Raw genomic sequence first — 13,526 nt, 5'->3', positions numbered from 1 at the left:
ATTGCCATCCCTTCTCCAGAATACACCTTTCTGTTCTCCTAGCCCAGAGACCATTTCATGTGCACTGACCATCTTCAGTCCTAAGCATAGGCACTCAAAGAATGGGTTAGCTAGGTTTTTATTATTGATTTTTATGTTGCTTTTCACAACCAAGGAAACTCACTGCAAAGAAATTGAAATGCAAAAAAGAAAGAAAAATGCATAGCAAGCATATCCATTAAAACAAGGTTTACTTCAGGTGCCAAAATGTATTGAGCCGGCCCTAATACTCATAATAATATCATTGGGATTTATTTATTTTTTCATCAGGAACAAGGGCGGGCAATGACAAAGCACCACAACTTATTTCACCGAAAGTGATGATGTCGTCTCCTGGGCACAATTTGCCATTCCCTGCGTTCCAGGTAGCTAACATTTTTCTCAGATAAACCCACCAAATAAGGTAAGTTGTGGAAGAGGTAGGTACATTAGCACACCTGGCTAACAGTCCACATGGCCAGTTTTTATTCTGAAAAATTTTGAAGCCTCTTTTTTCATGACCAAAAAGAAAATGTCCCAAAATAGCAAGCAAGCTTTTGAGTCCACCAGAACACTGCTTCAGGCTGGATGTTAAATGAAATAGGAGGGATGGCGAGGAAAAAAGGCCATATTGATACTGATGACATAATGTCTGCATTGATCAGAAGTGCATTTTTGTATTGAAAGGGGCATAGTTCTGGCGATTGCCATGATGAGTGCCTACTCTTCGGAATGTACCACTACACCACTGTTTTTCATACATGACAATCAGGCTCTCTGGGCCTCTCTTGTGCTATTTGTGTGCATGTGGGGCAGAAAGTGGGGGGCGTGGGTGGCGCTGTGGGTTAAACCACAGAGCTTAGGACTAGAAGGTTGACGGTTTGAATCCCCACAATGGGGTGAGCTCCCGTTGCTCGGTCCCAGCTCCTACCCACCTAGCAGTTCGAAAGCACAATGTGCAAGTCGATAAATAGGTACCACTCCGGCAGGAAGGTAAATGGCGCAGCCACATGACCCGGAAGCTGTACACCAGCTCCCTCGGTCAATAAAACGAGATGAGCGCTGCAACCCCAGAGTCGGCCATGACTGGACCTAATGGTCAGGGGTCCCTTTCCTTTTTTTTATGGGGCAGAACGTAGCTTAAAAGCAAATGCACATTTTAGCCACTATAGATAAAATAGACAGACAGGAAAAAATTAATGCCAAACTATTGTTATAATTAGGGGAGAGAGAGAGAGAAATGATTCTTAAATGAGCAATTTTTAGTCTGAAGGCAAAGCGCCCACAGGTCCCTGATCTGGAATGTGCCTCTGATCTGTACTGGGAGCACTGAAGTGGCTGGTTTAAACATGCTTTTTTAAAAAAATATTTTTATCCTCGTTTGTGTGTCAGGTGTGAACTGAAAGCATCCTCTTCCTTCCATGATTTGCTTTCAGAGACAATCATCAAATGAAAGCAAATGAAATCTCAGAAAGAGAGAGTGCGAGAGAGAGTGCACTTCAGACAACTAATGCCACTGATGTTCGATATTCACTGTCATTTCTCATTATGTAAGTTTTCCATTGGTTGTCTATCATCTGGAAGTGACCCTCTGAGAGCTCCAACACACTGTGAGTCACACAGTTGGGAGCACCATGTCCTGTTGCAACTTGACCCTTTAAAGGGATTCTAGGAACGGCACATCCTTGTGCCAAAATTAAGAGGAAAGTAAACTCATGGTGAATTTGCCTGGACAAAAATGTGCATTTTTGTTTCAAAGTCTATAAGCCATTGCTTTTCTCCAAGGGCATGTCCAGACATCCTGTTTATTGTGCACTCATCCTGATTTTGTCTGCAGGGATATTAGATGCTGGCTATTTAATGAGCATTGCAGGTCAGTCAAAGTGAATGTTATCCCACACTTCCCACTGCATTTCCCCATCACTTTTCTTACCACAAAGTCTGATATTTGGGGGCAAAGCAGGTTTGTTGCACAAGACCTCCCAATTGCACCGCCTGGATTTGCCAGTAAGTGATTGAATACTACACAAAATAGGCTGGAAATGCCTCCTATCTTAAACCCTAACTCCTTTTTTCTGTTCTAAGGCAATGTACACACTAGCAGCTTAAAATGCAGCAAGGCTGTGTTTCAAGTCACATTCTTACATTGCTGTGCACACCAGAGGAGAGGTGGGGATGTCTTCACCCAATGCACGTTGCCTGTTTGGTTTCCCCATGCCTACACTCCTGCAACTCCTATTCATGAAACTGCATTCACAAAGGTGATCTCAAGTACACACACCTTAGCTTAACTGCGAAATGAATGTGGCTTATGTTTGCCAATCAGATGGAAGCTGATTTGAGGGGGAACACACCCAACAACAGTATTTCTCAGGAAACTACAGCACATATATGGCTTGTGGCAAACACCACATGTACACAGCTTCAAACACCAGCAGTGGGAGCGCAATGGAGCCTGAGTAAACAGCAATGTGTACACAGCCTATGACCACCAGCTCATCCTAGAAGGTCAAGGGTGAGCTCAATATTTCCCATCCTCCCCTATCTCTCTTGCACAGGTGATTTGCTGGGAGGAATAAAACCCAAAGGTCACATTGTAGAATCAGGCACTGCTTGCATCCCTGGTAAATGAACAAAAAGTGAGCAAACAGCCTCCAACCTGTATTGCTTATTTCTCTTTTCCTCCCTGAATGTTAACAATGTAAGCTGTGATTTGGCTCAGGGCTGTTCGGCTTAGCTGTGCTTAGCATAATGGCTTGACAGCCTTGAGAAAATTAAAAGCTGGAACTCAGATTAAATTGGCAACAATTGCTCCTTTACATCTCTCTGTTTAGGGGACAAAAGCTTAACTGAATCAGTAGACTGTTAAATTGCAGGAACCTGTTCCAGCTGTTTCGTGCTTCTCTGCCTGTGATCCCTACGCTGCCTTGAGAGTATGGCTGGGACCCAAAGAGCAAGTTCAAGTATGCTGCGAGTCCTTGTGTGCCCAGTTGTGTTGCAATGGGGCAGTTAGGAAGCTGTGGCACTTACAGAGCAGATTCCCAGGGTATCCCAACAGTTTGCCATGTAGCCGGGGTGTGGGTAAAAGGCAGGGCAGGCCCACCATTGAGGCAGAATGAACCATCTTTCCTTGGGGGCAAAACCACAGAATCATAGAATTGTAGAGTTGGAAGGGACCCTGATTGTCTTCTAGTTCAACCCCCTGCAATGCAGGAATCTCAACTAGCGCATCCATGACAGCTGGCCATTCAACCTCTGCCTAAAAATCTCCAATGAAAGAGAGTCCACCACCTTCCGAAGGAGACTGTTCCACTGTCAAATAGCTCTTACTGTCAAAAAATTATTCATGTTGTTTAGTCAAAATCTCATTTCTTGTAACTTGATTTGGGTCCTACACTCTGGAGCAAGAGAAAACGAGCTTGCTCCATGTGACAGCCCTTAAGATATTTGAAGATGGCTATCATATCTCTTCTCAGTCTTCTTTTACCCAGGCTAAACATACCCAATTCCCTCAACTGTCCCTCCTAAGGCTTGGTTTCCCTCCTCTGCACATGTTCCAGATTGTTAATATCCTTCTTAAACTGTGGCATCCAGAAGAGAACATAGTACTCCAGGTGTGGACCCTTGATCATCTTGGTTTCCAGTGGCGTAGCATGGGGGGTGCAGGGGGGGCTGGCCGCACCGGGTGCAACACCTGGGGGTTAGGGTTAGGGGGCGCAAATCCACAGGTTAGGGGGCGCAAATCCACGGGTTAGGGGGCGCAAATTACTTGCCTTGCCCCGGGCGCTGACAACCCACGCTACGCCACTGTTGGTTTCCCTCCTCTGCACACATTCCAGCTTGTCAATATCCTTCTTAAATTATGTTTTATAGGCGACTGTACGACATGCTGCTGAAATCGCAAGTGCTTCCCTCCTCCCTGCTACGCCATGGTTTGGAATAGTGTTGTTTCTGAATGTAGCCTTGTGGTTTGTTTCCTTCCAAATGAACTATGAGCTGTGTCCATGGTTTGTTCTTGGCTTACTGCTTGAGATTTCTTTGGGGAAGACAAACCACGAACCCAGGATCAGACATAACGAGACCATGACCTAGATCCTGGCAGCACTGCAGCACCCAGAGTTGTGGGGGAGCAAAGTGCATGTGCCTTCATTTCTCAACCATAGTTTAGTTTAAGTGGTTTAAAGTGGCCTGTGAGTGTGGAATTTTGGGATAATTTTCAAATGTGCCTTATTTTCAAACCCAGCAGAATTCAGAGTATGGTACAACCACTTCCGCATTCTGTCCCAACAAAAAGCACAAAGGTGCATTTTAAAATAGAGTCTCAAAATAGAAGATTGGAAGAAAGATGGCATTTCTTAACGTTGCAAAGGTTTCCCCAGATAAGCCCTTGAGCCAATGAAGATTTATGCCAGTGTGATATAGATAAGGTGGATAATGCCCGATCGTCCTCTTTGATAGCTGCATTCGCTAGACATAAAATAGGACAATGTTCAGACAATTCATCAGGGCAAGTATTAATCTTAATTTCTTATCATTCTGGAGGACGTGCAATGAGTAACTCTTCATGAAATACAGAGGTTAAAACTGGCTAGATAACAGCTGACTCACCAAGATGAGTTTGGCCTATCAATCATGTACAGCAGCCCAATAAACCTGTTTCCCCCCCCCCCCTACCTCTTGAGGGGGGAAAACACTGATTTTCAAGCACCTCCTAGAATGGTTGAAGGGTTATGGTTGGTTTGGTGGGCCACAAGTTGTTTGCAGGAACAGTTCCAAGTCAATATCTGAATGTACTAGCTTCCTTTGCTGACTTGAGATTCTGAGAAGTCTGGCTCTGAGGAATATCACATGATATTCTGGATCTCACAGACTTTGCCCCAAGCAAAGTTCTGCCTTATGCTTTCAGTGTCTGAAACTATCTTACCCACTCTCTTCTCCTTTTGTGGGTACTTCCAAACAAGGCCTTAATTTGGAATGTGGCAACAGAGGTTTACTTGTTGTTGTTATTGTTGTTCTTGGTACCCCACCCATCTGACAGGGTTGCCTTAGCTACTCTGGGTAGCTTCCAGCATATACAAAAGCATGAAACATAAAAAAACTTCCCTATAGAGGGCTGCCTTCAGATGTCTTCCAAAGGTTGTATAGTTACTTATTTCCTTAACAGCTGATGGGAGGGCATTCCACTTCCCTTAACACAAAAAACCTGTTTTGGCGTAGGGGATGGATAGGAATAGGTTTGACACACAACAGCTCCAAATTGAGTTGAATTACACAACCTGAATTTGCCAGGATGTGACTGAAAATAGTCACCTGAAAATAGTGACCAGCATCATTGTCTTCTAGATGGTAAGCCTGAGGGCAGGGTCAGTCTTCTTGATGGTTCTAAGCCAACTCAAGTGTGTGTATGTAAAAATGCTTCAAATAAACAAATGAATTGGGCAGTAAAGGCTGCAATCCTTTGCACACATTTGGAAACAAGTCCTAGTGAAGAAAGCAACATACAACAGGAAAGGTAATAAAGGAAAATACGTAGCCCCCAATATCACCTGCCAGAGCGAGTCTGATCTAGTAGAAGACTGATTCCTTTACAGATCACTGAGCATGGGAAAAATATAACAGGTCATTTTTTCCTCTGAGAGGTAAAGGAGCAGGTGACCTAAAATGGCATTTGCCAGACCAAGACCTTGTTAATAATTTATTTCCAAGGGATAGTGTGCCTGGATCCACAACCAAAGAATGTGAAAAAGAAGCACAGAGAGAAATGGTGCAGGTATGCATTCTCCCTCTTTCCCCATCCTCACCATTACAGATAAGCTAGCAAAATGCCTGAGCAAAGTGCAACTGGACGCTCACATTTATAAGTCACAGAGCACAAGTTTTGCATGTGGAAGGTCTGAGGTTCAGTCCCTGGCATCTGCAGATAAGGCTTGGAAAAACTGGAGAGCTACAGCTTAGGGAGCAGATGTGTGGAACTGTTGCGTGTCTGTTTACATTCCAGCACATCTTGCTGGGTACTTCCGTTGTGTATAGCTTTTGCTTTTCCTATTCTCTCTGAGAAGACGAGAGAGAGAGACGACATGTTTCTTTGCCCTGATTTATGATTAATAAATCTGTAGTTGTGGTATGCTTCCACAAGCCTCACTCCTATTCTGTGTGCACAGTTCAATCTGCTGATAGTGTGCCCTGGCTTTGAAGCCTGGTTCGCTGATTTACGTCAGGGCAGAGGCCGATGGTCTACGCAGCGGGACTGCTGGAAGGGGACGGCCCGGCTGGGGCTAGCCAGCTGGCCTCCCGGCCCTCTGCATGTCAACAACCTGTGGCCCTCCAGATATGTTGGGCTACAGCTTCCATCATCCCTCACCACTAGCTGGGGCTGATGGATAATGAAGTCCAGCATTATCTGGAGGTCCACAAATTCAAGGAGGATAAGGCTGTCAGTGGTTATTAACCACAATGGCTATTTTCCATCATCCAGAGGCAGGTGCTCTCATAGGGCGCAAGAGACCCCCAACTCCTTCCCAAAGCCCTGTAAGTACTTGCTGACTTTGGGAAGGGAGGCAAGAGGGTTCCAGGAGCCCATCACAGCCTTGTGCAGTATAAGTCTGCTTTCAGGCTTCCCACAGGTATCAGGTTGGCCACCATGATAAAGACACTACTGAGTACATTTTATTGCATCCCTCAATATTTGTTAATTTGATGGACATGAAGTATCTTACCTGTGAGACACATTACAACATGTTTGCACAATTAATATTCATAGTATGTGCAATTACCTACTAATACCCAACGAAAGGAGGCAGGTGTATGTTAAATGTTAGGAAGGATAACTGCTTAACTGATTGGACACCCACACATCATCCCTCAGGAGTATACAATTGCATTTCATTGAGACTTTTAAAACATTACAATTTAGATATTATATTTTCAGATCAGCCACAAGGACAGAAAGGACAAAATATATATTAAAGATGGTGAGTGATGAAGCTGATTTCTTTGCCTCCAAAGGCATTTGTAGAGGAGAATTGGCTGTAAAAAGCACCATTTGTAGAGGAGAATTGGCTGTAAAAAGCACACACACACCCCACACACTGCACTTCCCACAACAACAACAAAAGCATGATTAAGGGCCTTGTATTTCCAGTATTGCAACCAGGTGATTATATGTTATTTCTGAATTATTTTTTATTGGTTTTCATAACTATAAAATGCAATAAATGTTACAAATCTAATACATCATTAGTTAAAAGTTCTGTCCATTGCAAATTCACATGTTTATCTTTTTAATCCTTTTCAGGCTTTTCTAGATTGACCAAATATATTGGTCCTGTTTCAACACAAACAAGCAGTAAAAAGTACCAGATCGGGTGGCACTCCATCATTGTCCTTTTTTAAAGCTACATAATAAAATCAAACAGCCAGGTAACTTTAGTTGGTGGATCTTGGGGCGGGGGCAGGGCAGAAGGGTGGAGAGCTTTAGATAGCTATGTACTTTAGTTATGAAGCACACAATTAACATTCCTTCACGTGCCTTCACTGCTTCTACATTCCTGGTGTGTTAGAGAAAATGACATAATAATAATAATAATAATAATAATAATAATAATAATAATAATAATTGGGCAGTCCTGATTTTAAAAAGAAAATAAATACTTTGAGACAGAGGTGCAACTTGGACACAACATTGGGGGATCTTGGCATCTGTGATGTCACACACACACACACACACACACACACACAACACCAGGAGGAGACCAAGCACCTAGCCCAGCACACCAAACCTGGTGGTGGGCTCGGCAAGAATAGACAAACGTGAGAAGGACCCTGCTGGATCAAGTCAAAGGTCCATCTAGTCAAGCATTGCCTATGGGAAGTCCACAAACAGGACCTGACCTATTTGAGACTCCCAGAAACTAGCATTCCTTAAGAAGCATATGGCCTCCAACGTAAGGAGAACATCCCCATTATGGCTAGATACAATAGATGGACATATCCCCCATAAATGTGTCTAATCCTCTTCTAAAGCCATCCAACCTGATGGCCATCGTTGCATCTTGTGGGGGGGTCCACATGCTATGTACTTGGAGTACTTTTGTCTGTCCTGAATCTTCTAACCTGCCCTTTCATTGGAAGACGTGGAGGCTGCTATGCTTGGGCAAATGGGGCAGTGCCCCACCAACTTCAGTCTGCTCACCTGCCTGTCTTCTTAATTACAACCAGTCGTGGAGGGGTCAGCCTCCTCCTCCTTAATAAGATTGCCCTTATTGAACTCAACAGGGAAAAGGAAGAGGAAGTGAAAGCTAGAATTGGTTAGGTGTGCCTGTGATTGGCTCTGACTCTTGTTGGTCTCCCTACCTTCTGCCCTGCCAGTCTCAATGGTCCCCAGCCACCATGGGTTGGATGGTCCCAACCAAGTTTTCATACACTCCAAACATTCTGCCGATAAAAACCAGGAGAGGGGCCTCATGCCTCTTTCCCAAAGCCCTGTAAACTTCTGCCTGATGTTGGGAAGAAGGCAGGAGAGCTCCAGGATCCTACCAGAGGTCTTGATGCCTCCTTCCCAAAGTCTAGGAAGCTTCTGTCCAGCATAGGGAAAGAGGCAGGGGCTCTGATAGGGCGCAAGAGACCCCCAACTCCTTCCCCAAGCCCCATAAGTGCTTGCTGGCTTTGGGAAGGAGGCAGGAGGGCTCCAGGAGCCCATCACAGTCTTGCGCCTCCTACATCTTAAGGCAGCCCTGTTCAGGGAAGTTTTTAATATGTAATGCTGTACTGTTTTTAACACTGATTGGGAGCCGCCCAGAGTGGCTGGGGAAACTCAGCCAGATGGGCGGGGTATAAATAATAAATTATTAAATTATTATTATTACCCAAAGGCCAGCAACTGCTCCCTCACAATGTTGCTGCCGCTACAAGAGCTGCTTCTGTGAGCCTCGTCTGCAGCTGGTGTGAAATTGGGGCACCTTGGAATGAAGGCAGAGCCTGGGGTGCTGTCCTGGTTAAATCCAAGTGTGGCTGTCCTGGTTAAATCAGGGCACTTGGGAGGTATGAGTTCTAGTGATGGGAATGCAGGTGCAGAAGGCAACCCTTTGGATCGGGCCCATTTTTTTTAATCCCATCCAGTGTTCCTCACCCTGTGTGATCAAAACAATGCAACCCCCCAGCATGTCACAAAGCAAAACAGCTGTCTTTAATTAATGCTAATTGCATGGTTGCTAAAGGTTTTGACAAGAAATGCCCAAAGAACATAACTGTGTGCTTTTTGAGCTAGTTTAAAGTTGCACTTCTCTGAACTTTTGCCAGTTGGAAGCAGAAAAACAGGATAAGGTTTCTGCTGACACTGCAGCCCAGAACCACTGCCAAACTTCCTCTGAGCACACAGAAGAATGAAGCAAAATGTATCTGAGATTTTATTTCATTTCTTCACTTTGTTTTCTTGAGAAGCAAGGATGGTCGGGGGCAGAAGGGTCATCGGCTGTGTATCCAAGGCAGATAACATTTAAACCTGACACCAAAAGGAAAGGAAGCTCTCTTGTTCGGTAAGAAAAGTTCAGAAATCCCCAGTCACACGATACATCTATTGGGACCAAACTTTCACAGAGCAGCAAGCCAGCTTTATAATATGATCACAATATGATTGTAAGGATACTGAGTTGATTGGGTGGGGGAAAGGAAACTCCATAGGTGAAAAACAGCTCCTATTTGCTTGGTCTATTTTTACCTCTATTAGGTGGACTCCTTTATGGGTGTCCAAAAATTTGCTTTAGGTTTCTGGAACTTGGTAGGTAGGGGAGGGAAATAAAGCTGTGTTTGTGGAGCAAGTCCAGAGATCAAGTCCTCCATCACAGTGAGTTGCTTTTCAGTTCAAAGAGCCCTTGTGGTGCAGCCATTATGTGGAGGATAGGAGAGCACATATTGTGACTTGAACCAGGGTCACAACAGAGAACAATACTCCTCTGCTTTAAATAATAATATTAGTGAACAAGTATATCCTGGCACAAACATTCAGGAAATCTTACTCTCCGTGTATTAGATTGCAACCTCTACACATTTATTGTGGGATTTCCCCCCTGAGCAGGCATGCAGGGGGTTGTGCTGTTAGTCTTAGAAGCGCTGCAAGGCACTCTGTCCTTTCCTTTAATAAATCTGACATAAAAAGACACTCTGTTCTTTTGATAGCTCCGTAGATGAGTCGCTGTCCTATCAAGCCAGACCATTAGTTAGCTAGCTCAGTGTTGTTGGCACTGGCTGGCAGCAGCTCTCCTGGATTTCAGACTAGAATCGTGACAGGGGAGTGGTGGGAGGCACCAGCTGGGGAAGACTCTGAGCCAGGGGATTGGTGGTGGGTTGAAGATGAGTGGTCAGAAGGAAAAGAGGGAGCAGGGTGGGAAGAGGAGGTTTTGGAAGCTGAAGAGGCAACAAGGTTTAGGGAGCAGGAAGAGGCTGGGGCAGAGCACAGTGCAGACTTGGAGGCAGGAGAGGAGGGGGGCCAGGAGACAGAGATGAGGGAGGTTGCTGAAGAATCCAGGGAGTCTCCCCCTCCTGCTGCGACCTGCTCACCTCCCCCTGGTCTCCCAGAACATGCAGAGAAATGAAGGAGGAGCAAAGAGAGGCAAGACAATAGAGCCTTAGGCTGCTGGGGAAGAAACCGGGGAAAGCGCCTTAGAGAGTGGTAGGAAGGCAGGGACCTTCAGTCCTTGCATCTGCCTCATTGGGGCAAGACCTACTGGGAAGGGTTGCTGCAACCAGCTAGGACTGAGCTGTTTCGTTTCTTTGATAAAGAGTTCACTGACATCGGGTGCTTTATTATTTTATTGCTGACCTGCGCCTGACACCAGCTCCTGACAAACCATTCCAAGCCCTAGGTGGAGATAGAGCATGAGACTTTCTGCAAGGAAAGCACACGCTCCATCACCGAGCTACATACACTCCTTTCAATTGCAGTGCATTATCAGAGCATATCTACACTAAAAATTTATAACGTTAAAAATGCATTATTAAAATGTGACTCCAGAGGGTGCTGCAGAGCAGCGACCCACTGGCAATGGAAAAACTGCCATTAAGTGTTCCAAACGCTATTAAATACAACGTTCTATAAGATCAATGTAGATCCAGCCTTGCTCTTCTCTGCTTTGTGCAGAATCATGTGGTGCAAGATCACCTCCAGACTGTCACTGTTTTGTGGGATGGATTCAATCACATACAGGCAATCGTAAGTTTGTGCAAGTATAGAAATTTCGTAAAATCATTAAAATAAACCTTAGTACTGTGAGAAACTAGTCTACCAACAATTTGTGGGTTCCAAGACCAGAGCGGGGATTGGCATGTTTCTTCAAGCAGGCTGTGGCATGCTGATGAAGCACCTATATTTAGAGTACAATGAGTGTTTCAAACCAGTAGTGGCTATTGAGCCCAGTTTGCCTGTGTTTTCCAAAAGGCTTTGGTTTCAGGTCAGTGGGGGTCAGGATGGTCTGAAAACAACCTTGGCTGCCCATGGGAGATCAACATAATGATACAACCATCAGAATGTATTAAGAAGAAGATCTGTATGCTTCTGGACAGTTCTTTGCCTGGACAGAGAGTGGAATGCCTCCACTCTCATTAAAATAATTAGACACTTCAGTAGTGGAATTAATCCGTCACATGCTTCCTAGGATAAAAGGAAGTTGAGTAAATTAGAAGAAGTAAAAAACACTTTTTTGCTGTGCTAGGAAATCCACTGTGGTAAAAGAGTAAACTAGGACTTTCAGATCACTGTGGGCAGTTAGGCTATTTCTGGATCGGGGCTTCATAAACAAGGCTGGAATCAGTTCTTGCTAACCGTTGAACCTTGTAAACCAGGTTTTTCCAGACTTCTGAGTTCATTGGCCCCTTGATGAGCTTTTAAAATTGTCATGGAGTCCAACCCCAATTCTTAAAAATGCAAATGAAATAAAGTCAAGTGATATCAATACGTAATCAACATTTATTAATCATCCATCACCATTACTTGGTTGGCATCTGTCTGTCTCGGGAGACAATGGAAGAGTACACTTACGGGAGTGAAGTCAAACCACTGGAAGCTCACAGCGCCTGCTGTGGCTGAATACGAGAGAGACATGTTTTGTTGCAGCGGAGCAGATAAAGGCATCCTAGGAATCATAAAATGAAAAAAATAAGGAATACTATTATTGTATTGTGGAATCTTCTTATTAATTACAGAGGTTCCCCACTGACAAGGGAGGTGCACTCTGTATATGCCCATGCCATTTATTTATGAGACTTATAGTTCCTAATTAAATGTTTTGCACTATATCCTCTATATACAAACTTCTTTTCTGCCCCTAGGCTCATTTAAACCTCATTTCAACCCATAGGTCTTTATTCATCCCTTGCAGTCTTATTGACCCGAAGGGGTCAATATCAATATCAATCACTATGGAAAAACCTGTTCTAAATAGAGAAAATCCGAAGAAATGTACTCTTCTTCCTTAAGTACTGTATACAGAGTAAATCAGGAGTGAGGAACCTTTCCAAATGCTGCTGTATTAAAACTCCCATCAGCCACAACCAACATTCCTGGCAACCCCATTTACCTGTTTTACGTTTAAAATGCCAAAAAGGGGCTATCAAAATATATTGGGATGAATGAAATCAAGTTGTACGCTCTTGAGAGGTATTTAAAAAAGAAATGCATACCAAAGCACTTTGCAAGAGCAGAGCTTGAGCCACAGAAAAATATTCCAGGCACTCATTTTGCTGAAGTACACATTTCATCAAAACTACAAAACCAAGTTAAAGAGTGTTCCTGTTTCGCATAAGTTGTTCGGTGCCAAAGGACCTTGACCTAGAACAGGGAGGCTCACCCAGTGGTTGAAAAAGAAGATGTAAGTGAGTACATGAATCCAGGCACACTGAAAAGACAAACTGTTTTAGCCAAGGAGATACAAATTATTTCCTAGCCCGGAGATATGTTTGCTCCTGTAAACAGTTTTGCAATCATTTGGCATCCTTCCTAGGTTGAAAAGCTGATAGAAAAAAAACAACTTTTGAATATACTCAGATTGAATATATTCAGAGGAACTCTATTTTCCAGACTATCTGCTACATAATGAATATTTGGTGGGTGTGGGGGATATATGTTAATAAATAGTAATGAAGGAGATTTCCCATCCCGCAGTTTGGTAACTGAAAGACTTACATCTTAGGGATCATTTTCATAGTATGGGAGAAATGTAAGAGTAGATCTGCTGGATCAGATCAAAGGCCTGTCTAGCTCAGCATTCTGTTTCCCAAAGGAGCCAAACACAAAATGCCTTTGGGGATCCTATGAACAAGACATGAGTACAACAGTCATCTATGGTTATTGTTCCCCAGAAATTGGTTCGAAAGCACGCCAGTGCAAGTAGATAAATAGGTACCGCTCTGGCGGGAAGGTAAACAGCATTTCCGTGCGCTGCTCTGGTTTCGGTGTTCCGTTGTACCAGAAGTGGCTTAGTCATGCTGGTCACATGACCCGGAAAAACTGTCTGCAG

General features: G+C 44.1%; 1 protein-coding gene across 5 annotated transcripts in view; it reads left to right on the top strand.

Moving 5' to 3' along the window:
* CCDC152 (coiled-coil domain containing 152) overlaps positions 1-9,551 on the top strand; it is a 32,143-nt gene extending 22,592 nt beyond the window's left edge. For 4 of the 5 annotated variants that reach the window (XR_014517261.1, XR_014517262.1, XR_014517263.1 and 1 more), the window contains exons 10-13: positions 310-404; positions 1,455-1,568; positions 7,313-7,437; positions 9,457-9,551. Coding sequence is in view for 1 of the 5 variants with exons in the window: in XM_083466259.1 (XP_083322385.1) it covers positions 310-404; positions 1,411-1,416 (101 nt within the window). In the remaining 4 variants the exon portion in view is untranslated. Of the gene's footprint in view, positions 1-309; positions 405-1,410; positions 1,569-7,312; positions 7,438-9,456 lie in introns of those variants that run through there. The other variant, XM_083466259.1, reaches the window with a different exon arrangement.
* The last annotated feature ends 3,975 nt before the right edge of the window (positions 9,552-13,526 follow it).

The sequence above is a fragment of the Podarcis liolepis genome (genome assembly GCF_965112155.1).
Source record: "Podarcis liolepis genome assembly, chromosome: 11".
In the NCBI taxonomy this organism is placed as follows: Eukaryota; Metazoa; Chordata; class Lepidosauria; order Squamata; family Lacertidae; genus Podarcis; species Podarcis liolepis.
The sequence above is the reverse complement of the archived record's forward strand: the minus strand, read 5'-3'. Positions and strand labels throughout refer to the sequence as shown.